The 26556-nt window shown below is 41.6% G+C and overlaps 1 protein-coding gene across 1 annotated transcript in view; it reads right to left on the bottom strand.

Moving 5' to 3' along the window:
* Nucleotides 1-451: 451 nt before the first annotated feature.
* LOC115355635 (collagen and calcium-binding EGF domain-containing protein 1-like) overlaps nucleotides 452-26556 on the bottom strand; it is a 39066-nt gene continuing 12961 nt past the window's right edge. The window contains exons 3-11 of the mRNA XM_030046495.1: nucleotides 9145-9197; nucleotides 7883-8017; nucleotides 6804-6941; nucleotides 5460-5593; nucleotides 4960-5074; nucleotides 4495-4634; nucleotides 4189-4224; nucleotides 2974-3009; nucleotides 452-2238 (exon numbers count right to left, since the gene is read on the bottom strand). Coding sequence (XP_029902355.1) covers nucleotides 2050-2238; nucleotides 2974-3009; nucleotides 4189-4224; nucleotides 4495-4634; nucleotides 4960-5074; nucleotides 5460-5593; nucleotides 6804-6941; nucleotides 7883-8017; nucleotides 9145-9197 — 976 coding nt within the window. The 3' untranslated portion in view covers nucleotides 452-2049. The remainder of the gene's footprint in view (nucleotides 2239-2973; nucleotides 3010-4188; nucleotides 4225-4494; nucleotides 4635-4959; nucleotides 5075-5459; nucleotides 5594-6803; nucleotides 6942-7882; nucleotides 8018-9144; nucleotides 9198-26556) is intronic.

Below are 26556 nucleotides of genomic sequence, written 5' to 3'. Positions count from 1 at the left end.
TTGTACTAGGGAGTTGACAGGGTAAAGTCGAATAAGCTGTCCAGTCCAGCTGATTTGGACATTTATGTTGTTACATACAACTCCTCCAGGTAATGTCCACATAAGTTCAAGGTTGCAGTACATGTGTGCAAGGGAATCTTGTTTGTACTTCTCACATCACAGAGATAGTTACAGGGTTAACTATAAAGTGATTATCTGTGACTTAGCGCCCTCTGCTGCTGATGAGACATTACCCTGGGAGGAAGGAATGCCAATTAAGATATTTAAGAGCAGGAACACAGTGATGTTAAAAAAGTTGGATTTTATTTATCCAGGGAAAGTGGACTGATCATATTTGCTCTTTCCAAGCACAGCTGTTCTCCTCATTCATACACTTTCACAAATCCACACTGGAAGCTGTCCTGTACAACCACTGGCTACTGAGCAGCTCCTTGACAGAAGTTGCGGATAGAGGATAGCGTGGAAATACTTCACTTTCCCTGCTCACAACTTTCCAGCTCATCTGAGGATGAACCACAGACCTTCCAGTCACAAACAGACTTCTTTAACCTCACAGGTTCATGCTGCCTGCTGGTGACCAAACAACAGTGCTTCAAATTCCTGGGCTGCCTTGAAAAATCTCAGAAGGTTAAGAAATGAGCAATACTCTCACCTCCTTCTTCAGCCACCATCAAAGTTCCTTTGAGCAAAGCATTGACCACCCTGTCTGATTCAATCTGCCCAGTGGCCAGCACTGGTCAGCTCCCAGGTGTAACAATGTGTGTAACCATCCCATTCCCACAGAAAACTGATGCCCCAGGCTGTAAGAAGGAATATGTTCACAGTCAGAGTACCTGATTGAATATGGAAAAAGAAAGAAATCACTGTAAATGGCTCATGTGGGATCTCTGCCACCTTCTTTGCTACTCTGAACCAAACAGCTGGCCCTTTGTGTAGCATAAATCCATTTTCCTCTTTTTTATTTTAAGTTTTGATTGCCTACACCCTTGTCTTTTGAGATTCGATACTGTGTATCATTTCTGACCAGCAGATGTTCGCAAGCCCTTCAGTCTACACATCTTTCCTTAATCAAGACTGAGACCACTTGGTCCATGCATACATGTGCACAGGGGCACGCAATCAGCTGTTTTAGTTGCCCTTTAAATAATAAGCAGTAAAAGAGCTGTCTGCTAACCCCACAGCATGGGCTGGCAATTTAGAAGTTAAATAAAAAAAAGTGGTATCTTTCACAGATGAGTGTCCTCCTTAGATTATAATTGGATGTGCATATAATGTGGAAAAATGCTAAACTCATATTTTGGTATGGTTTTTTTTTTGTTGTTTTTTTTTTTTTTTTTGCACAATTTCAAAAATATATCAGATGTCAGTAAGAAAATATTCTTCTTTTTGCTCCTGAACTTTTTAGAGAAATGTGTTTGTCCTATAATGTAATCGTATGGTCCATAGTCATAAATCAGTCTCTGAGGACGGCTCAGGGTGCAGACTGGCGGCAGAGCTCAAACTTTGCAGCCGTGCACTGCAGACAGGTGCACTGGAGGCTCAGAGCTCAGATCCCGGGTCTTTTGTCTGGACCAGGGCCCCGCAGGCAAACTGTCAGCAGGAGCAGAGCTTCCATGGACAGACTCAGGAACAGGAAGAGATGAAGACGATAAAGTCTGTCGTTTGAAGTGGTTGAGCTCAGAGGCACAGCACAGAGACCCAGGCATACAAGCACAACACGCTGCATCATCCCCACCCCATGTTCTGCACGCACATCCCTCACATCCCTCACTCAGACCCACGGCATGGGAAAACGTGCTTAGGTTAGAAGTTCAGAATTTCATAGGCTCTCCCTCTTTATCTTCTTTTTTCTCTCTGTGCTACTGTCTGTAGCAGCCGAGAGTCAATCGAGTCTCCTCACTCTGCTCATTCTAGCTGTGAGAGTTGGTAAACATTTTAGCATTTGACAACATTCCTTAACTGAGGAAGATAAAAGAGTCTTTGCTCTGAACAAGCTGATCACATCCGGTTGGGTTTGAATGTCACTTGCGATCAGCGTGAAATTAAAGGTCAGGTGTTGAGCATATAATCTCCTTGTCCAGAACCCCAGTCCACAAAATCTGCTTCCCCACTGGAGTGGGGTGGGCTGTCCAGAGAGATGCCCCGCCTCTCCCCGAACACCTTCTCCTGCAGTTCGATAATGTCATTGCGGATGTCAGCCATCATGAGCAAAAGGAAGTCGAAGGAGCCGGGTGGTCCCTAGGGAGAAATGGTTCATGGTTCAACAGATCATTGATACAATACCCCAGCATATACCCATCATTGTAACTGACAGTCAAGGTTTCATTTTTGAGATAGGCTCCATCTTATACTGTGGCAAAATATTAAAATATAAAAAATAAAATATTAGGACCACCTTTGTCTATGAATTAGGCTGACCTGGGGTATCCAGGTGAAAGCTATGATCCCTTATTGGGTTCACCCCGTATATCCACTTTAAATATGAAAATAAGATAACATGAGCACTTCCAAGCGTGAAAATTGGGATTTAAATAAAAATAGAATACATATAACATTATGATTAAAAACGCTGTGTCTTCACCATGCATGCGCACTGCTGATATTAACCAGGTCTAACCGCCCTGACTAACCACTTACAGATTACAGTCCAAGCCACATGCCACATGCCTTAAGACACACTGTCCACGTTATCAAATTTACAGAATGGATGTGCAAATGCATACTGTTAGCCATGCAGGCTAGACTTGACTTGATTTAAAGAAATGTATAGGCTAGTATTTCTTTCCTTTATGTGAACTATGTTCACAATCTGAGCTTGCTTAGTGATCCTTTAAAATGTGACAACTGAGACATATTGTGCAAAAGGGGTGGAACCCAATATTAGGAAGGCGGTCATAGTATTGTGTAATTCAGTATGTTCAATGGGCAGATTTATTCCTTTGATAAATGTGTTAAAAATATGAATAGACTTACAGGTGGACCTCTGGGACCTGGGGCTCCTCTGTCACCCTGCAGATGAGAAAAAGCCCAGATCAAGTCAATGTCAACACACACACACACACACACACACACACACACACACACACACACACACACACACAAGACATAGAGCACCAGCAGTGTGTTTGACCTACAACATAGGACTCAGGATGTTTTTTCAGGGTGTATTTTACCTTCTTAGGCACATCATAGGCAGAGATCCCTCTCACACAGAACTTCACAGACAGTCCTTTTCCATGACATATAATTTTACCTGAGACCTACAGGCCCTGTCCCTTATATGGCATACAAAACAAACATCAGTAATTATTTCTTCTTGCTATGTGACCAAAGGACTTTGCAAAACACACAATAACCACTGTCAGCATACTTTCTATAAGGTGAAATATATAAACACCCATCAGGTCAGCCATGAAGAACTGAATGCATTTTGTTAGTTGATGTCCATGGCATCCTGTCACTGCATGCGACCCAATACAGCCACTGTAACAGGTTGGATTTCAGAGGGCTCATTCACTTTATGGTAGATGTTTAATGGCAAAATGGACACAAGAGGGCAATGGTGTAGCTTGGTTGAAGTGTACAGAGTATCTGTCGTTAGTATGATGAGGTAATGCCGTAAATGTGACTGCTCATGGATATTACAAACATTGCAGGATATCGGTTGTGGGGATATGGGCTGCACACATGCAGACATGCTGACACACACAGACACATCGTGTAGTCGACTGTTACAGCTACCGACTATATTTTTGGCTGCAACAAATTAAAATGGGAGATGTTACAAGGAATACGATTCTCTATATGATTACTTGTTTTTGTGTATACTTAATATCTGGCAAACACATGCCATCTCTGAAAATGCGTATACACCACACGCTGTACCACTGTAAAGTACAATCTCATACTAGACTCAACTCATACTAGAGGTCACTGACTCTCAAAGGACAGAATCTTAATCTTTAAATACTTATGATCAACAGATGATCAACATGTCCTAAGTCAGGATCTTTCACTTTTCTTTTCACTGTAACTAGATAGGAAGTGTAACTGGGTAACTGGTAGATTATAAAACTATACTTTTGAAATAGCTCCCCCAACATGCACAGTCACACACACACACACACACACACACACACACACAAGCATTTAAAACACCTAGTGCAATGACAAACATATAATCCTAACCTTTAAGCCATCTCTTCCTGGTGCTCCAGGGGGTCCCTGCATGAACAATAAGAAACAAGGAAAATAAAATTTAGTGTGCCATTTTGTTCAAAATAAGACCAGAGTGCCATAGTGGACTGAGCAACTTGTGGTGGGAAAGTGAAGAAATTAACATTTTAGGCTGTTAGTCCATGGCCAGAGCTCAAAATTTCATTTGTTTGTACTACTCCAGGTGGACAAACTTATTCATAATTCATTATGTCCAAAATTCATGAATTTTGAGTGTGACAATGTAAGTACTACACGATGGAAAAAGCTGAATCTCACCACCGCCCCCCTGCGGCCTCTTTTGATATGCCTCAGGTCAGGCTCTGGGCCCATGGGTCCCATGTCTCCCCGTGGACCGTGAGGGCCAGGCATACCCCTTTCTCCTGGGTCCCCTCTCTCTCCTGGCTCTCCTGGGTGTCCTGGGGAAGACAGAAGGATAAAAAGCTAATGAGCACAAGTAGGAATTAGATAGTCATCAGCAGCAATTGAAAAAAAAACCCAAGATCCTCAGGCTAAGGTAGTTCTTCCAAAAGCTCAGACACCTTTAATCTTAGGCCTAGTCACTGGACAAGTAAGCAGGCCCCTGGCCGAGGATCAGGTCCTAAGTCAAAGCTTGAGACGGAAGGTGACCAGGCTTTTGCAACAACCTGCCTGAGGATCTTAGGATTTTTAGAAGTCTTTAGTGATTATCTTTGACTTTGTCTCCATACTTACAGCTCCTCCTCCCCCACCCCACCACATTACCTGGGACCCCAGGGGCTCCTGGAGGGCCGGGTGGGCCAGGAAGACTATGAATGTCTGGACCTTTCCCCACCCTCCCCTGTGATGGCTTATTACTACTGTTGGCCAGGCCAGGCACCTACGAAGACACACAGGCAAGACTGAGTAGAATAAACAGGGAAAAGAAAGGTAGCAGGGTACATAGTCTGATAGGTGCTGTGCACCTCAAATACCACAGTGCACCATATAGCTGTACTTCAATAGCTACATATTGTAGCTATTGTAGAAGTTTCTTCTTTCTCTTTCTCTCTGAATGCTTAACTACTACCACACTATAGGTCCCTTCACAGGAGAAACTGTTTTGAGAAGGTTTGCTTTCTTCTTAGCCACTAGTACTTGCATGAACTAGTACACTAACTAGTACATTAATTATGCTTAATATGCTAATATTTCTATGCTATAAAATCTTCAAAAATAGTTGTTCCAGCTCTAGATGTTTAACTTCTCAACAGTAGACTCTGTACCTGGTTAGGTGACTGTGTGTTGCCTAGCCGTAGTTTAAGCTGCAACAGACTGTTTCTCATGTTAACAAAATCCTGACACGTGAAGGAGCAGGAGCCAGCGCTCATCAGGGTGTCCGACTTCCCCGATGAACTCACTACAAGACAAAACATACAACAAAACAAGCAGGCTAATAACAGTTGGCTGCAGTTTCACATGTGCTATTTGGTACAATAATGTATACAATATGGTGGACGTTTACTACTACTACTACTAGCCTACTAATAATAATAATTGTCTGCATAGTACTTTTCATGGACATAGGTCACAAAGTGCTTTACACTCCCCTAGAATTTTTTGAAGTGCATTTCCCACAATTCTATGATATTTATATATGAAATTTCACACATTTAGGACATACTTTGACTTCATATTTAAAGGTATTGTCTGTGATTTCTCCATGATAGTGGCTGCCCCAGTAGCTGCTGTTTTGTTTCAGTCAGTTGCTTACTGTTTACTGATTTTAAACACACCTATCAGTTAGAATTATGCCTTTTCAGTAGCATAGGATAGCTATGGAATAGGATAGCTTCCAATTGGGAAAATTTACATATTCAAAGCATGCTTATATAACTACTGTGACTGGAACAATGAATAATGCTGTACTTGAACAAATGCCAGATCATCCATTTAGCAAAAAAATGTGCTATTAAGTAAGTGCTATGAAGTAAGTCCAAGTTAATTTGTATTTTGCTGATTTGTCTTAAAATAAAAGTCTGTGCATTTACACTGAAAAGTCTAATGTGAATAGACTTGTACAAAGAGTAACCAAAAGGGGCTCTCAAACGACTGCAACATGCTCCGAAATAGGTCTGTAAGTATGGACCAAAAAGTTTTGCTTGACATATCTCCCCTTCCATAATAATGGAGGGCCCAATGGGACCATATCTCTGGAACCAAACCTTGTGGTGAACTAACATGCCGGTCTTTACACCGTATCTCCATGACTTCTGTTGCAAAGATAGAAACATATAATCTACCGTAGCCTGGTTCACAGTACTGAAGGGCTAACGGTTCAAGGGTGAAGGGTTAAGTTGCCAAAAAACATGGCTGGCAACCTGGAGGGATTCATTCTTTTTTTTTTTTTTTTTTTCTATGATAGGAATGTCATGCCTCTCTAAAGCTCATAATTTATTTGATGCATCTCATTCTATTCAGTGTAACTCTCTGATGTTGCCCTGAACCAGTGCATAACTGGATACTGATTCTGTTTCCAAGTCTTGTCTAATCCTCTGACAGTCAGGCATTTGTCCAAACTCTATAGAAGTCAATAGGCCTTGGCAGTGGCTTGTCATGCAGAAACTCACAGTTGTGTGTGGTGATGCAGGAGCGCTGGTCTTGTGCTAGTATGTAGCCACTGTGACAGCGACACAGGAAGCTGCCCACTGTGTTCACACACTCATGGTCACACACACTGTTGCTTGACTGCTCACACTCATCGATGTCTATGCATACGTGAGTGAATGTGCATGTATGAGAGAGAGAGAGAGAGAGAGCAAGAGAGCGAGAGAGAGAGAGAGAGAAAGAGAGAGAGAGAGAGAGAGAAATAATAATTACAAAAGAGAGAACAATCAATTAATCAATCAAGACAGCACCAGTCATGAAAAAGAACAAGAACAAGAATGAGAAAGAAAGATTAAAAGATGCTTTATGTGAGATTTTGACATCTATAAGTCAACATTGCATTTTTTTTTTATTAAGTATGTATAATTCCTTTAAATAAACAAGACAATTTCTGAGAAGAGTGGCATCCTCTAGCAGCTTCTACCCTGCAATTTAAATTATTTGCAACTGTATCCGACTTGGTGGGAAAACTGTGCTGTTACAATACAAAACAGGAGGAGGGCGCCATGCTACAGCAACATGCAACAGCAAATGCTGGAAGGAGTAAAAGATAGATGGAAAAAATCTCTTCCAACATATTTATCCACTTCAGTAAAGCCAAGAAAGAACCTGTGAATGAAGTAACAGGATTTATGGGGAATCTGGTATTAATTTTGAGAAACACTGTCACTAACAATACCATTGGTGTGAGACAAGAGGCCACTTTAAACTGTGATCTCATTTATTTATGATCAGTATCCCGGAGTGCTGCAATTAATATGCCCATGATATATTGATGTTTAAAAATGTTACATGTACATTAATATTGGCTAAATCAAGACATTTCACCTTATTGTCACTTAAAATCATTTGTTACATGTAGTGCTGTGAATGAACTGATATTTGGGTTTAAATACAGCCTAATAATAAAACACAAGCAAATGAGAGAAACATCACCGACACACATGTACTGCACACACAGACGCTCATTAAATAACGCAGAAACTTGACATGACAGGCAACACCGTTGAGCTAACAGAAGACGAGCAGGACGTGGACTGACCCAGGCAGTAAGGAGACTTGTGATTGCGGTGTCTCTCCCGGTCAAAGCGATAGCCAGGATAACACGTGCAGACAACCCGCCCAAAGTTGTCGGTACACTGCTGCTCACAGGGTGACCCGGCACACACATCCACTCCTACACAGGGAAAGAGAGGAGACACAGTGTAGGCCTGCATGGACGGACTTTGTTCAATACACTCATGATCACTGTCTGAACTAACACTGCTGCCCACTTCTTCACCTTTAATTATTCCGGAAAGAGGTTTAAGGGGCAAGCAACTCTTTTTCAGCCCACTTCATCTCATATGATATAGTCATCTCCATCCACACCCAGGAGCGGCCTGGTACAGCCACAGTCTTCCACTGCTGGCCAATGAGCAGTTCCACAGGAATGATGGGGATTTAAAGGCACACTCGGCCACTTTTTCAACTTCATCTCAATATATTGGTCTACACTAATACATGCTGTTAGATGGCACTCTCCACCTCTTAAGTGGGCTGTGGGAAAATCCAAAATTCGTGGGAATTCAAACTAATGGAAAGTACCAACTCCCTCATCCTGGACTCTCATCTATGCCTCAAGAGGCAGTGAACAGGGCGCAGTGAGTGGGTTCAGTCTGACTACAACCAGAAAATATCACTGATGTACTGTGACACAACATTATTCAGCTAGTGGAAATTTTCAGTACAATCAGTATACTTGACTCTAGCGCTGGGTGATATGGACAGCATCAAATATCACATTATTTTTTAGCTGAATACCTCAATATCGATATTGTGATGATATTGTGATGATATTGTGAGGGTGACTGTTGGAGCTTTCACAAAACGTTAACACAAGACATTTTTGATAAACAGTCATTAGTGATGTGAATATGATGACCAAACAGGTAGAGGCAAATAACAGCACAGTCCAGTAAGTTCAGAAAATTATTTGGGCATTATTTGTCTAGAGCGCCAACATAGGTAGAGCCGGCACTGACTAAACGGTTATTTTATTTTTGTTGTTTATATGTTGATGCCTTGCAGTCTGCAATTTAGATAAAATTACTCTTAGACTGAAGAAGACCACAGACATCAGCACGGTCTGGACCTTTCTGGAGGTGTAAACAGAATATTGTAGAGTGCCAACACCTACTTTGGGCAGCCTGGTCCAATGTGTAAACTTGTTGTTCTGCGGGAGGTATTATTATTAGAGGTAATGTTCAGTAGCATTAAGTGTATGAGGTGAGCCGTATTTAGAGAACAGTTTGGTTCACCTACCTTCAGGTATGCATTGTCCCATCACAAACCTGAAGCCTTCACAGCATTTCCTCCTGAAAAAAAAAAAAAAAAAAGACAAACAGTAGGATTAGCTGCTTTTATTTCTTATCAGCAGAGTCAGCCGTCTCTTTAGTCTGTCCTTGATGATGGAGTTGGAAATGATTGGGTGTGATACTGTAGAGTGTAAGCTGAAGGGTGAGTGCAATGTCAGCACAGGAAAAGGCTTAGTGTAGATAACTATAAGTACGATCAGATGTGGAGTGTGGTGCTTCTGGGATGCCAGAATGATCAACCATCCAACATTGGTGCTCAGTGTAAAGAGCTACCTGCCTCACCCTATACCAAAAAACTGACTTTCACCAACAATTACACAGACATGTTCAGAGAGTTGAAACTTGTTCCAGTCTTTGCACGTCATAGAGGTAAGTTTATAAAAGAGCAAAGTCATCAATAAACCCAAATAAAACATTCATGGTATACTTTAATTCCTTGAATCCATCGAATAGCTGTATCAATTGGGCTCAATCCAATTCCCCCAAGTCCTAGACTAGAAACTAGACTATAGACCAGACTAGAGACTAGAATGGGGTTTTATTCTGAAATGAGAAAGCCATCATTTGAAAATAATTAAATACATAAATAAATACATTCTTGCAAAATTGGAAGGACACTGATTTTGTAGCACTTTTGCTGTAACTGAAACAGACAAGGGGTGGAGACCATGAAAAGCTCAACCAAAGCTTTTTTAATTCACTAAAGAGTTGTGTATATTTATGAATATTTTTTTCTGGGCCACAGTCACTTTGTAGATGCTTGACAGCTTCTTGCTGAACTTTTCACCAGCTTGCCAGTTCAACTGTCTGGGAGCTTCTGGTCTATCTCCCCAGGCTTAACCCCTGACTAATATCTAATATATGAGGTTTAAGTGCCTTCTGTCTCATCAGGTTGCTCCTCATCTCCTTTACTTCCTGACCAATGCTTGAACCCACTTGCCACAAATGTGTTCCTACCATTAAACCATTAAAATTGCCACATTAGGTTATGCTTTTGACTACTTCAAAATCTTTGCTTGCAGTGTGGGCTGGTAACAATTTGATGATCACAGTTTCTGGTATTTTTTAAACACAACATTGTGCAATCAATATTTGGCAATAGTTTCCCCCAAAATGGATTTATAGTGCTTGGGAATAAAACTCCTTCTGCCATCACACAACAATCCACCACATGTTACAGACATTACAGTTGTAAAAACAGAGAGGAAATGGCTCAGAAACTGGGCAGCCACAGAACCACGCACCAAATATCACACGCACACACACAAACACACACAAACACTAGGGGTGAACAAAAAAAAAAAAAAAAAAAAAGAAGTAGTAGAAATGCCGACTCTTCCCCTGAAAACTGCACGCCGTTGTCGGAGGGAATTTACCATGCTGGCTTGTTCACGGCCCCCTCAAGACGACAAGTTGCTTTTATTCTCCTCCAGCCTCCATGCAGTGTAACCCTAAATCACTGTGAGATCCCCACCGCTGCCCCCCTCCCTCTCCTGAATGAAAAATAACCTATAAAATGGCGAAGCTGGCCGAAGCCTGATGAAATCCAGATGAGAACAGCTCTAATCTTGTGCCTGTGGTCGGGGGTCTTGAGAGGGATGGATAGGGCTGGGATGGGGCTGAGGTGGAGATGGAAAGGGGACTTCTGGGGTCCTGTGGGGTCTTGTGGTGACAGAAACGCCACCTTTAGATCATTCAGAATCAGCTTCCCGTTGCGCTGTTGCAATGACTTCATACTAGTATCCCAACCTGCCAGGCTGATGCTTCTGCAGCCACCGACACAGTTTCTGCATTTGAAGCCATAACTGAGGCCAATTAGAAATATTGCTTTTATTTGTCCAATATATCCCCCAAAGATGATCAGAAAAAATCAGGCTCACTTTCATTGTAAAGTGGCATAAATCTGCAGAAATTTGCCTTCCTGACACTGGTGGTGAAAAACACTGAGATTGTGCAAGACCAAAATGGGAAAATTTGGTCATTATCTACTCACAGCAAGAGTCCAAACTCCACTGGAGCTGGTAGGACAAACACATGGTGATTTGTCCCCACGGTCCTCTCAAACTACTGAATTTAGCAGGGACATCTTTCCACAGCTCCAAAGAAAGGATAAAATGTTGATGAGATTTTCTCCAAACAGCTTCTGCAGCATAACTGATTTGCAGCCAATCAATTATACTATTATACAATTATACTGTGGGTGCAAAAGGTCGTTAATCTGTGCAGTCATTTTAGAAATTTGTGCACATTGTTTATAAACCATGCTCTTGGATTCATAATCCATGCCCTCAAATTAAGATTCCATACTCATGGGTTTGAAAACAGTGCCCTTGGATTTGAAATCCATGTGGTCAAATCGCTTTTCCTTTGGAGAACTGGGACTGTAATCTGAGGGCATAGTTTACAAATCTGTGGGCATGGATTTGTAATTTGCATGCATGGACTATAAATCCAAGAGCATGGTTTAATAAACATGCACAAAGATTTCTAAACCAAGAGCACAGATTTACACGTGAGTGTTTTTGTCTTAGATGACCCCAGGGAGGCTCCATAGTCTTGTCACAGCACTCTACAGTGCTCTGACAGTAGACTGTTTGCTACTGTACAGTAGGCTTCAGCAAGCACAGGGGTAAATAAAGTAGCTTTAAGGATCACTCACTCATTCACACACTCACATACTCACAGATAGAATCAATTCATCAATCAGTTATCCAAGGTGGGATAGCTGAGGAACACAGTTTCCCGTCAATCTGTATGTCTTGCAGTGTTTGCACAGTGTGGGAGGTCCTATTGTTTCATGTACAGTTAATAGTTTAAAGTTATTAATGCATCTCTGCACCAGTGTTACTTAGGAGCAAAACTGTCATCCCATCTTGCCTAAGTCCATTTTATTTCTTATCATCTCAACCCAGCCTCAATATTTCTGTCCCATTCTGATCACAGCTCATTTACCCCCAAATCTCAAGCAATCCCAAGTATTTCATGTTTACAATTACAAAACCCAAACATGCTTCATGTCTACATGAAGGAGTTGACACCATTTAAGGAGAAATGGGTAGATGCAGTCAGGATTTTTTTTTTAAATGAAAGCGTTTAACATATAGATAGAAGAAAAATCACAACAACTTTACAGATTTCAAACAACTTTCAGATGATTATAACATGACAAACATTTACTGAATCCAACTCCAGCTTCCTCCTGGGGCTTTGTTTTCCTGTCCCGTCCCAACACCACAGTGGAATAGCACTTATGTCTCGCAGAAATCCCTCAGTCTGGTCCTGATCTGATGTTAGTCTCTAGCTGCAAACTCTATATAACAATGTCAAAAGTTTTAAGCCGATGACCTCACATTGACGTCAGTTTATTTCTCTGATCCCAACATTTGACAGCAAGCTATATTTGTCTTAACCATCCTATAATCTTACATTATATATTATTACATTATTACATTTTAGTCATACTGATTTGTTTTTTCTTATGGGACCCAGTTTAAAAGAAGAGTTTCAATAAATAATCTGTGCAGTGGAATTAAAATACTCCAAGGGGATTTAATAACCTCTTAATAAAAAACAAAAAACAAAAAAAAAAACAGTGCGACAGTAAATTAGCGATCAGTTATCAGCAAGAACCAACACAGCCTGTCCGTCTCAGCCTCAGCTCTCCCATGGGTGTTTCTGATGGACGACACATGAGAGACAAGGGTGTTCAATGTCTGGTGAAGAAGGCGGGGAGGGGGGTGGTGTGTGTGTGTGTGTGGGAAGGGGAGGGGGGGGGGGGGGGAGTTCTGGCCCATGTGTTTTTGTTTTGGAATGTAGAAGAGTGTTGGTTTGAGAGGTAACAGCGGATCTGAACAGGCACAGTCAACATGTCCTCTGAAACACACTCACTTAGTGAGTTTAGCCTTGTGCTTTGAGTGCAGATGTTTCAATACAAGGTCACTGGCTGTGTGTGTGTGTGTGTGTGTGTGTGTGTGTGTGTGTGTGTGTGTGTGTGTGTTAGGCCCATGATACCTTGGATTTCACACACATTATGTCATAAATATACTACTACTGAACTGCAATAATAATAGTAATAGTAAATCTACTGTTGTTATTCATATTATTATCATTTTATTCTTACTTTTAAGGTTATGAATGCTGTTTAAGCGCTGCCTAAACAGCAGTAAACAGCGGTGGGTAGGGCACCATAATTTTCTGGAATTGTTTTGGCATAAAAATCGTAACTTTACAGTCACTGAATATCAGCTATCAGCAGCTTTGATCCAAAAAAACTTCGGTATCAGCCTTCAAAAATCCCTAATCCCTGCATTCCTGAGAGAATGTGTGTGTGTGTGTGTGTGTGAGTGTGTATCTGTGTGAGGCCTGGGATAACATCCAGTTATCGGGTACAGCCTTTTAAATGTCAGTCAAGGTTCATTAGTGGGAGCGATCCATGATGCTGGCAAGCTCCCTCTCATCTTCTCCCATTTTTCTTGTCCTCTTGGTGCACTTTCCTTCACTCATGCTGTGAGCAGCCTGTGATTTGAAACATGCCATGCTATTTGCTTTTTGTTTCTTAGTGCACTCCATAGCTTTACTGTTGTTGACATAATCTGTTTCTTTCCCTCTCTCTTGCTTCAGTCTGACATATTGTTGGCCTCATGTTACCCTCTCTCCATGAAACCTGATGAGGTGTCCATCTTTTCCATCTTATTTCATTCAAAAGGAGTATTATTCTGTCTTCACTAGATTTCCTGAGTCCTGGAAAGCCATCGACAGTCCGTCAGACAGGACTGCTTAAAGACCTAATAGTTCTTTTACACAGCAGGACTTAGCACAGCCAGAGCCAACTTGAAATGTTTATTGCCCAGGATCAAAAGCACATCTTGAAGAGTCTGATTATGAAACACAGAACACTGTACATATCTGGGGGAAACAAATTACTACATGAAGGTTTTTAGTAGGGCTGTAGTCAACCAAAGAAAATCTTGGTCAACTAAGACTAAATTTCGACCAAAAGTCACCTAATCGGGGGGCGGCGGGAACACACACACACACACACACACACACACACACACACACACACACACACAAAAAAAAAAGTTACTATTTTTAGATTAATTAACTGGGCAGTAGCCTACCTGGGAACCTTGTCTGCCTAAATGAATTATAAATAAACATAAACAACTAACATTTGCAGTATTTTTGATCTAATTATTTTGCACTGCATGCCACACTGGAGTTGGTCAGCTCTGACAGCGTTGCATCACGTGCACCCAGGGCCGGCTTTTGGCATAGGCGATATAGGCAATTGCCTAGGGCACCATCTGCTGGAGGGGCGCCGCTAGCGGCCAGAGGGGCGCCAGCAGCGGGATTGTTGACTGGTGCGACACCGGGTGTTCTGAAGACAGACTGTTACCTGTGAAACCGTTTGTTCTGAAAACACCCCCATTAGCACTTAGTGCTTTACTCCTGATAAAATTAACACGGCAAATAATCAACCAATCAGATTTTGGTCTACCAAGAACGTATCGACCAATAAATCGACCAGTCGACTAACAGACTACAGCCCTAGTTTTTAGTCAGTGGCCCTAGGTATAGAAGATTCAGTTTTTACAAATTCTTACATTTTTCCAACAGTTAGCTGATGCTGAATTAACAAATTAATAGTGTTTGAATAGAAGAATAGAAGACTGGTGTCAAGCTGCAACCTCATTCCAAACTTTCTGCTACGTGTTGTAGGCTAATCACTGTCTGAAGAGCACAGTGCAAGTGCATTTAAGGAGTGTCAAAGTCCACTTTTGCTATTTTAACAGCAGAAAAAAGGTTTGTTGTGCCAGGCACATGGTTAAAAGGGATTGTCTCTTAATTAATTGTGGGTGTATTTTGGGCACAACATGCCATAAACAATTTGGAATGCCATCAACCATTCCCTTTAAAGGCCAGGTGTGTTTGCAACTTGGCGGATTGCTATTATAATGATGCATTTGCCAAGTAAGAAGGGGCATCCAGACTGAACAAAAGGTCACCCTGCTAAACATTCAACATTAAACATTCAAAAAATATTAACAAGCAGCAAAAGGATTCACACAGATATTTATTGGGAAAATTTAGTGTAATTCAGAAGTAGTCATCTCTGGCAGCAAGTTATCATTTAATTGAGTGTCTTGGACATATTCGGTCATGAAATTTGATTGGTCGTCTTTGTGTTCAGCCTTGACCCATCAGTGCCTTATGTTGGTGGCAGCTGACCCAGCAGCTACCTGCACAACAAGGGCTGCAGGAAAGCCCACATACAAACCCTGGACTGCTGCTGTTGCTGCTGCTGCCAAAATCAGCATGGCAGCACTGGAAGAAACACCAAGACAGGATCCAGAGGCAGGCCTGTGCTTGGATCAATTTACACTGAAACTTATGTACTCTAGCAAGGGGTCTCTTTCCAAGGGAGGAATGCTTACTGTTATGGTTTCCCATACAGCATTTCTGTGATTTATTTGTGCATTCGCAGGCAGGAATGCACTACAAAGACAGGATATTCATTATAGCGCCCCAAGAAAAGCCACTATTCTCCTGAATCCCCAGCCAGGACAGCGCAGGGGTCCTGAGAGCAGGGCACAGTATGGGATGATGCTTTCCACATACGAACTTAAAGTCACTTAACATTATGAGTCCCATCCACATTATAGGATGTTGTTCCCCCCAGTCCACAGGTAGAGTTTCTTGAGGGGATGTGAGGCAACACTATCGGTCTCCTCTGTGCGCCTCGATGTGAGTCATACCTCCTGTGAGCTGCCTCAGACTCTACACAGACAGGGGATGACATCAGGGTAATTTTATGACCATAAGGGAGGAAATGCAATGAGTAGGAAATGAGGAGGACGTTGACAGGAGCAGCAGCAGGAGGAGGAGGATGGTAAAATGAAAAAAAAAAAAAAGGTGGGGGGGGTGGAGGTTGTCAGCTGAATATTTTTTTCTCCAGAGACTCAGGAGGGAGGAACAGAGGAAGTGGAGCTCAGTGGAGGTCAGCGCCTCTTGACACTCAAAGACAGGAGATTGACTCTGTGTGTTTGTGTGTCTCGTGCTTGTCATGTTGAGGTCTTGGTATTAGAGGGTTTACATGCAGTGGGAGACTTTTGGACTCATGTTAGTATGTCACAATCTTTTTCTGATTGTACTGTAAAATGCATTCCCCTAATGTGCATAGAAAGGGAACTGAACACTGTCCGAACTGCATGTTTAGTATTTGATGTGCTATTTCTTTATTCACCTAGTCTTTCTGTCTTTCCAGCTGTAACTTGTTCATGTGTCTTTAGTGATGTTGTTGCCGACATACGTGATCTGTGTTCATCAAGATATAACTGATGTGTTTACACAGAACCTGACGCAATCAGAAGCATTACAAAAACTTGGCAGTGCATCTTGCGTATGATGGTCTGATGAAGGATTATGCCAAAACACATTAGCATGATGTGACCATCAATAAAATACATTGCATAGCTGAGGCCAAAATCTTGGCTTGTTTTCTGTAAATGTTTTGGAGGGCTGCCACAACCATTTTTTCATGCATTCTTTGGGGAGTTTGTGTATTGTATGCTCATTTCTGAATGGAGCTGATGTTGTCGGTTATGTTTTTCAAGGTGTTACGCTTCTGCTGTTGTAATTGTGGTAATTTTAGACTGAGATGTTTTTGTAAGATGTTCTGTCCATAATGATTTTTACTATACTCAGTCAACTTGATGAAGCCTTACAGCCAGAATATCTATATTTTTCCACAGAAAACACAAATTTTTGGCACAAATGAATGAAACTACAAACTAAAAGTGTCAAAGGACCATACCATATTTTTGCATCTTTTAATCACATTTACTACTATTCATTTACACTTCACATTACTATCTAGTATTTCCAAAGTTTTCCATTTCAGTCCAGTACAAAGATCAACTAGCAGAGACTGTAAACTTACTGGAGATATAAAATTCCTCACTGTAAACATCCCACCCAAGTTTATTTTTGCCAAAGTTACTTGATCACTGCGTGGCAAGTTAGTTTGATGCCTGAAATGAATTGAGAAGTTCTGGTATGTTCCCATGCTGGTGGGAGGCTCCAACATCTGGGATTTCAAAGTCTTTTGTCAAACAGCACTGCGTTCACACGTAAGTTGATTGGAAAATCAAACCCAGAAGACAAATGATGAGCAAACACAGATATCATTAAAAGGATGATGTGGATTTGGCTGCTTCTTGCTTCCAAAAAGTTAGGATAGTCAATCTGGCTAACAACCAAATAAGAGTTTTTCTGATTTAGCGATAGCAAATGAAGGCACCATCCCTTTCTGCTGCACTCAGAAACCAACAGAATGCAATCACTGCCAGAAAGTAGTCCCTAAAGAAAAGACTGTTTTATGACCTAAATTCAAATGTCCATCACATGTAAGTGAATGCAAGCAATAGCAGCAGAGAAATCTGAAGCAGGTTTATCACCTGAACCTTTACATTTTTGCATATTCAAAAATCTAAAAATATATATGCTTTGCTTTGGAAAACAGTCATCATGTGAGTGTCGTCAATGGGCTAAAACACATAAAAAACACAAGGATGGTCCCTTAAATTTCTTCCCGCCAACTTCCTTACAAAGGTGTGAGGATACTGCACAATACTGTACGTACAGCTCTGGGCATTAGTGTATAACTGTGTGTGTGTGTGGGTCATGTGAGTATTCTTTTTAAGCTTGTGTGAGTATACATATGTGAAGGTGTTAGTGTGACGAGCGTGAGCACCTCCTCTCTGTGTTTATTTACTCTGCCAGCCCACTTCCAGGGCCAGGGCCTCAGGGGAAACATCAGAGCTCTTACCCAACAGAAGAAGCTTTCACTGGGAGCACAGGAGGTCTGAACCACTTCCACCAGTTCCCCCAACACAGGCTCGCCTGCATTCTTCCTGTCCTCTCCCTGCTCTCTTCCCCCTCATCTTTCTGCCATTTCTCTTCTTTGTCTACCATCTCTGACTCCCCATCAAAAAACAACATCTTTTTAGACCTGCTCTTATGTTTTTACCCTCAACTTTACAAACTTATTCATTCTAGTATTTTGATATGGCTATTAGCTTTATTCCTTACATTCATTATTGGCTGCTTGTCATGTCACAGCAGCTGGAGCTGTTTGTGCTAATGTGAAGGCCTGATAAGAGTGTCAATTAACCCCTAATATAAATGCCTGCCCCCCCAATCTCCTCCATCCATCAACCCCCCCTACTGCCTCTGTCCTCACAACTAATCCTCAGGTTTCAGCATCTGTGATCATTTTCAGACTTTCAACCTTCAAACTAAATTACTCAAAGAAGCTGATGGAGAGCCACTGGACGTTGCAGCAAAATGTTTCCCTCTTTCTGTTCTTTTCATGTCTTTTTCCTCTATTTTGTGCTGAGATGTTTCACCCCATTGGGGATTTATAAAGTTTTGTCTTATTAACATTGCATCATCATGGCCTCTTAACACATTCTCATGGTTCTAATAAAAAAAGAGAGATGATTCTACATGGTTTTAAGTGACAGATTCTTACAATAGGCCAGATTTGATTTATTTCAAGGAATTGTCATTTAGTTCAGTAAAATCCTTGAAATGAGACAAATTGGAGAAAAAATGAGTGAAATAGTCTGATCTGCATTTTCTTGAAAATTTCAGGATTTATAATTGAACTTCATCAATTACTGAACCGCACCACCTCCTTTATAAGTGAGCCGCTGCATTGTTGACTGGTTGGACTGTGTGTCATGCACAATATCTCAGGCACCACTGATCAGATTTCAACAAAACTTGGGAAATAATCAGTTTCAACACTATTCTCCAACATACTCAGAACTGCACTTACTGGACCTAGGCTGGAGTGAGTGCAGGGCTACAATTACAGGTCCCAACAAGGTGACTTATTTAATAATGTGTTGGCGGTTGCACTGGTTTCAAGGAAAACAAGATGTAAAGACCAAATTTCAAGTCTCAGGAGTGGCTGGGATGAAAATGTCTCGCTGTTTGTGGGTCCCAGGGAAGACATTGCTCTCCCAGGGGTTTCTGGTCTCTGTGACCCCTTCCAGTCTCAGTGTCACTGCAGGAATGTGGCATCTCTGACCCTCTGAGCTGCTTTCTGTGACAGACGCACACGTGATTTTGTCTGGCCAAGTCTACTGGGATTTAGAGGGTTGGTATCTTACTTGACAGCAAATGGAGATCAGAGAAAATGTGGGGAAAGCAGGAAAGGAGAGATAGACAAGCAATGTTTCCACCCAACTTTCAAGTACATGTTTTAAACAAATAAATGCAAATTAGGCCCATTTCCATCTGCAGAGCTGAAGTGAATAAATAGGCGTCCTGCACACAACACAGAGCTCCACCAGAAAACACTTCCAGCAGTGAGATGCTAAGCCTTTCAAGTATTGCAATGGGGAGTTGTTATTGTTTCATGTTGGTTTACACTGGCCATATTTCATGCTGTCTGGAAATCAAAGTAACGCCCCTAGTAATATTCTAATGTAGCGACTAATGGTTGTGAAAGCACAATGGATTCCTTATGCATGAGAACACAAGGCTTCTAGGAACTCATAATGTAGAGGCATCATTTAAGTCCCTGTTAGGCTTCAAACCAAGGAAGACTCTGGTCCCCCTATCAGTACTGAAAACAGTTACTGTTGCATCCTACCTACATTATATGGGAATATCTGGGACGCTGGTGGAAACATCACACATCGACTTAAGTGCCATCATTCTTATTAATGGTATAATTTCTTTATCATTGACAAAAACCCTGCACACAGAAGCAAGTCTAAAATCTTTATAGCGATGAGAAACATTTATCGAAATTTGTCGTTTCCACTTGATGTCTCATGTTCATCCATGTCATTATGTCCATGGTGGGAAGCAGGGCTCTCTGGGTGTTTATGTGTGAGAGAGATTGAGAGTGAAACAGAGAGAGAGCGGGAGAGAGAACAAGAAAGACAATAACACAATTACAGGTCAGCTGGGCAGATTAAAAGATTGGAAAGGGGAGAGAGAAGGGTTCTTTGTCCAAAATGTTGATTATTTTTACTTCTTTGCTTTGGTAATATGGTTGTCCTTTCAACATCCATATCAGTAAAGCACATTGAATTGAACGAATGGAATTAAGGAGGACAGGATGACATGGAGGGAGAAAAAAAGAGGGCGATGGAAGGTCAGATACAGAGATAGAGAAATTTAAGGGGGGAAAACCGGGGCCATAGCGGGACGAGTGAGTGACAGATAAGAGAAAATGGCAGCAGCTCAACAGTGAGGTCAAGCTAACGACAGATCCCTCATAATGATGTGTCTGTGAGAGTTTTCATGCCAGGCAGGAAAGCAGGGAAGCCGAGGTCCTCCCTGAGAGCCATTTCAGGGAGGACTTCTACTAAGAATCCCACTTCAGGCTCTAACTGAGGCTCAAGGTAATGGACTGATAAGACCAGAAGGGTCTTCCAAATCTCCCAAGTGGCCTTGTAACAGCCTTGATGTTGGAAAATCCCCCCGGTGTTGAGAGATTTATAACAGTGTGCAGTTGTAACTCCTCAGCTGTAACACCCCACACTTCCTTTAGTCTCAATTTTTGAAGAGACAAATGTTTAAACGCGCAGGCATGTACACCCGCTGGGCTTGTGAACTTCAAACAATATTCCTGAGAACAATGCCACCCCTGCCTGTACTCAATTGGTGTGATTTGTTTGGTTGAGGTATTGACAATGACAGCACAACCATAAAAGGGCAGAAAAGAGCTAATTCAGAGCAGATTGTACATAAAACAGTGGAAAAATAGCAGGCATTGTGTTAGTCCAGAGGGCTGTTCAGGTGCGTGTTAATGAGAAAAAGATGGAAGATGATTACTGGAGGTTTTGGTGTGGTCCGACTCTACTCTATGGCTCTACGAAAACAATTATTCCTCCATTAAACACAGGAAGTGTAACTCAAAGGCCCTCGTAAAAGCCTTCTCGAAGAAAATGAAGACAGGACAGCAGTGAGCGCTTCTCAGAGTAATGAAACAGCGTTGCAGCAAACCTCAGAGCAGCGTACCATCACTGAGAGAGTCTTGTGTCAACTCCAAGTGTGAGAAAAATGAACAGGTTACTTTTCCCACAGCTTAGGGTGTGTTGATCGCTGTCCAAAGTACACTGAGCAAAAACGCCAAAGGGGGGAGAAAAAAAAAAGTGATAGTTTGAATAGGACGCCCCAGTCGACTTCTGGAGGCAATGCAAACAATCTGTGGTGGATCGCGTTTAGCCTGAGTGTGCCGGCCTTATGTGCAAGACGGCTGTTCACTTTCCACTTGGCAGGAGCTGAAATTTCTCCGAGTCCTTTCTTGATCTGAGCTTACAAGCGAGCTGAGAAGGCGCGATTTTACCTCGTCCACTGTGTTGATGATGAGGGTTTGGCTGAAGACAGTGCTGTCAGTGCCTCACTGAAATGCCCTCTGGGTGATTGCAGCAGACGGCCGTTAGCGGGAAGTAAATCAGCAGAACACACAGGAATACACTGCACGCGCACACACACACGGACGCACTCATATAGACATATCAAATGCATGATCGCATGATATCACCAGACATCTACAAAGCATTACAACACATATGCACCCACATGCACACTCATAAACATGATAGTGTGAGGTACAACTGTGCTCCTGCACGTATAAATGTAGTCACATTTAATCGTCCAGACATTTGCAAATGAAGTATGATAGCATACACATGCACTTATGCATGCGCTCACATGCACACATGCACACACACTGTACACCTGTATTCAGATGTTAAATGTGGGGAACACACTCAAGACAACAATACATCAGCACTTGTTTGATGTTGCACACATGCGCCTGTGCCACACACACACATACACACACACACACACACATGCACACACACATGCACACATACATATAAACACACAGGCACAGATAGAGGCATCTGGTCCTCATTACCTCTGCTCAGCCTGCTGTTTCAGACCTGAATCAAATCACCCTGTCCATTCTTCAGTCTGGGGTTTCCTGCTGTCTGACACGACTGGTTTTAGCACCTAATTTCTCTGTTTGTTGTTTATCAGTTTTCTATATTCGATATTCAACCGTTGACTTGGTGACAGGCCCACAGGGCTTACTGCTGACATGTGAGATGTATGACTTACATTCAGTGTTGGGAGTACCGTGTTACAAAGAAACACGTTACTGTAATTCAGTAATCACATTACAGTTACAAATCAAACTTATGAGGTATATTAAAAAAGCTTTTCAATACACACATACACACACACACACACACACACACACACACACACACACACATACACACACACACACACACACACACACACACACACACACACGTATGTATAAATAAAATTTGATCAAATCTGATTAATTGATATAGCAAGATATACTAAGAGGGGGTCAGCATAAACCTTCAGCCCTGCAGTCTAGTATCCATACACAGTGTAACATACACAGTGTGCACGTGTGTGTGTGTGTGTGTGTGTGTGTGTGTGTGTGTGTGTGTGTGTGTATGTGTGCGTGCGTGTGTGTGTGTGTGTGTGTGTGTGTGTGTGTCTATACATGCATGTGTGCGTCATCTGGTATCAATTCATTGGTACAAATTGTTTGTGTATGCAAATATGTTTGGGGAAATAAATGACTTATGTTTCTGTTTCAAAGAACAAATATCAGAGCAAGAGAGGGAGGGAAGTATAGGTGAGAAAGGAAGAAAAATGTCAGGCACAAAAGAATGTGAGAGAAAAAAATGAGGGGTAAGTGTATGAGAGCAGAGAGGACAGTAAATGTCATATCAGTGTTGGCTAAGTGGAGCTGCTGCTCTGGTGCTGAACCTCTCGTTCACGACACCACGTCCACTCATCTGAGACAGTAAAAGGGGAGAAAACCAGCAGCCCTCCCTCCCTGCTCTGAGTTCCCTCTCCTGGTCTTTTTATAGCGCTTTACACGGTTTTCCAGGCAGACCCCCTGCTAGGGGGAACACTGGGCCAGCCAAGATGCAGCTTTATTTCATTTGGACAAAAAATGTATATAAATAAAACTTAAAATGAAATAAAAAAAATAAATAAAATTTAAAAAATAAGATCACTTCTAAACTGCAGTATTCCATTCTTTTCTTCTGCTTTTTATCTTGTCTACATTTGTTCCACATTCTGTGCTGCCCAGGGGTGGCTGTCCTGTAGGGAAAATGCATTTTGTATCAAAGCTGCAAACACAGATGTCTTACCAGACAAAGCTGCAACAGAGAGGTGTATCCCATCCATCCTATCACATGCAGCACTGAATGTAGTGCATTTCCCCAAATTAAATTATAGTGGTGGTATGGTCATGGATGGGGAAATCTTCTGGGAGCACAGGATGTGAGCTTTGTGCTCAAGTTACAACAATATTTCCCAAACAGGCACAAAAACGCAGCTGCAATTTTTAGTATGGATACAGTTTCATGAGTCACTTATTCTAGCTGTAAAACTGAAAAAAAAACTACTGGAGATTTACCTTGCTTTTTCTGGGTTCATTTTCTTGCTCGGTGATGTATATTACCCAATTTCCCCTCAGGAATCAATAAAGTATTTCTGATTCTGATAAATACTTTATTCCATTGGACAGTCGGTCAGACACAGACAATGTGATGTCACATTGAAATATCTCAAGCACTATGGTAGAGTTTAAATGAGTGTAATTTTTTTAGCTATATTAAATGTCACCATTAAAATTCAGGTCTGGTGTCAGAAAAGCAAGAGCTTCTTTCTTGATCCATCATCTTGCAACAATAGTTAACAAAAGAAATCCAGTGTTCAAGAGACGGAGATACCCAGCTCTCCAAACAGTAGCCTCAATAGAGAAGAATACACAGAAGACTGCCACAATACACCGCGTGTTTTGAGTTAAAATGTTATTCTGGGAAATGTAGAAAACCAGTAACTGAAATAGAAGAGGCAAGAAACATTACAACATTTCACCACAAAGTAAGTCAGGGATTTGAACATCACATGGATATTTTTTCCTCCTGTAGCCATTCCATAATATACTGCTGAGAACAAAAGAAATGATAAAAGATGACTATCAGTCTGTATTGTCAATCTACTTATCTACAGTATCATCATTTTCTAGTTTTGGGTTCCCTCCGTCTTTGCAGCTGGCAGGCTGTTTCAGCCCTGTGTGGTTCAGTGGAAAGGAGTGTGGCACTAACACAGGGGTTATAATGTGTGTGTATGTGTGTGTGTGTGGGTGGCGGAGTGGTGGTATTAACTGTGAGAGTGTGTGTGGAGACCGTGGCGGGTCCAGAGGTGAAGTGAGAGCCAAGACTAATGCAGTAAATCCATGAAGAAACAAATAAAGAAACGGAGATGAGAGGGCGCTCAAGACTTGGGATAGTGCTACTTAAGCTCCAGCTGTGCACTCACACACACACTGTCCACACACATGCACACACACACACACAGAGAGAGAGAGAGAGAGAGAGAGAGAGAGAGAGAGAGATTCCCTATGCTCTTGCTTAAACATTTCTTAAAGCATCTTCTTCACCATTGTGAATTGACTTCTCTGCCAGCGGTGAAACACCAACACTTGATACAACAAGCTCATGCTTTGATGTGAGGCAGTCACTCAGTAAGTCAGTAAGTCAGTCAGTCAGTCAGTCAGTCAGTCAGCAAGTAAATTAATCAGGGAGACAGTCAATCAGTTTGTTGGGGCCCAGACTCGGCGTCTCCCAGCTCAGTGTTATTTCAGAGATTTAACTGCTGAAACTTTACTCATCTTCCACTCTCAGAGGGACCACACCACCTGAAAAGTCACCTTTTGGCACCTTTTTCTTTCTACCTCATCCCTGGATGACGACTGTCCCTGGAGGTGGAGTTAGCTGGTGTTTGATCGGAGAGACAAACAGGCTGGTGGACTCCACAAGTGTTGGTAAAAGTTCCTGTATTTGAGCTGTTGTGACAAGCGTGGCCTGTTATTTACCGGGCACTTTTGGGATCTCAGCTCACTGTCACAAGCTGTTTCAAGCCAGCGACTCTTAGAGCCAATTAGATCCACTTACATCAGAGTGCAGCACTGATGATGTTTTCATAGCTATAATGATTTCAAATAAACATCTCTGTGTAGTTATAAGTTTAACGTCTACCTAAAGGTGGGTTTATACTTCATTAGACAATTGACAACCTGGAGCATATACTAAATACGCCTGAGTGTTGGTGTGTATCCTGTGTCTACAGCAACATGTAAGTTCTCAGAATCGTTTTGGTCGCCAAATGTACAAGAAAAAAATATGTAAGTTACCAGGTAAAATGTTAAGAAGTTAAATACAAGAATTATATAAAAGTTAATGCTGGGAAAACCTTGCTACATTAGAAGTTATTAGTTACTACATTTCTGGACATTTTTAAGATCTGTTCTACCTGAACCACAGAGCTCAAAGTATTTCTGGACCCTGTCCACCAGCATTGATGACTGCTAACATTCATAATATAACAAAACAAAAAACAAAACAAAAAAAACCCTTATTTTAAATCACAGAATTAAAGACAATTACTTTGCGTCTCCATGACAACATGGGATGCTCCACATTTCTAGGCCTGGAAATCAGCACAACTCAACTACTTTCTCCTTTATTATCTGTCTTGTTTGTCTTGGTCATTCGAGAGAGTACAGTTACATACAGTGTGTGTCGGCACTGTTTCCATTGGCAGGAGGTGCAGGACAAAAGCTCTGTGTCATCCAGGACGTTCAAAATAATTTGTTTGTCTTACAGGGTATAAATCAGCCATGAAGAGCAATTAACAGTACATTTAGAGAGAATTGTTTGACTGGTCTAAGGAACTGACTGGAGCTTCTACTTTGCAAATTAAAAGCAAAAAATATGTATTTTAATATTTTTTTGCATAGCAGGGGAGTAGCCACCTAAAGGATTTGCTTTGACTGAAATGCAGTTAAACCATAAAGCAGTACACTAATTCCTATTAAAGGTTCGGCTTTAGTTAACTTGCTTATGTTCCCCAGATAAGATTTTCACAACTGAAATGACAAAATGAAACAAGCTGCATCTATGGTCAGTAAAGAGATAAAACTGATTAAAAGTCAGAAATTTCTGACCTGGCTCTTTTGGAGGACGTGGTCTCGGGATAAGTGAATAAGTGTTGCACGATGTTGCAGCACTTTGCCATAATGCAATAGGCTCCAGTTGCCTGTAGAGTCATTGGCTTGAAAACACCAGGATATTATTGAGTGTGGGCTTACTTAGACTGTGTCACTAATGAGGATCTTTATGAGTAATTTGTTATTTAGGCCTATTCTTGTGTGTATATATTTAATCCTTGTATCCCATGGCTCTATGTGTGCAGAGCAACT

The sequence above is a fragment of the Myripristis murdjan genome, chromosome 3 (genome assembly GCF_902150065.1).
Source record: "Myripristis murdjan chromosome 3, fMyrMur1.1, whole genome shotgun sequence".
In the NCBI taxonomy this organism is placed as follows: domain Eukaryota; kingdom Metazoa; phylum Chordata; class Actinopteri; order Holocentriformes; family Holocentridae; genus Myripristis; species Myripristis murdjan.
Note: the sequence above shows the minus strand (reverse complement) of the source record. Positions and strands in the feature narration are given on the sequence as shown.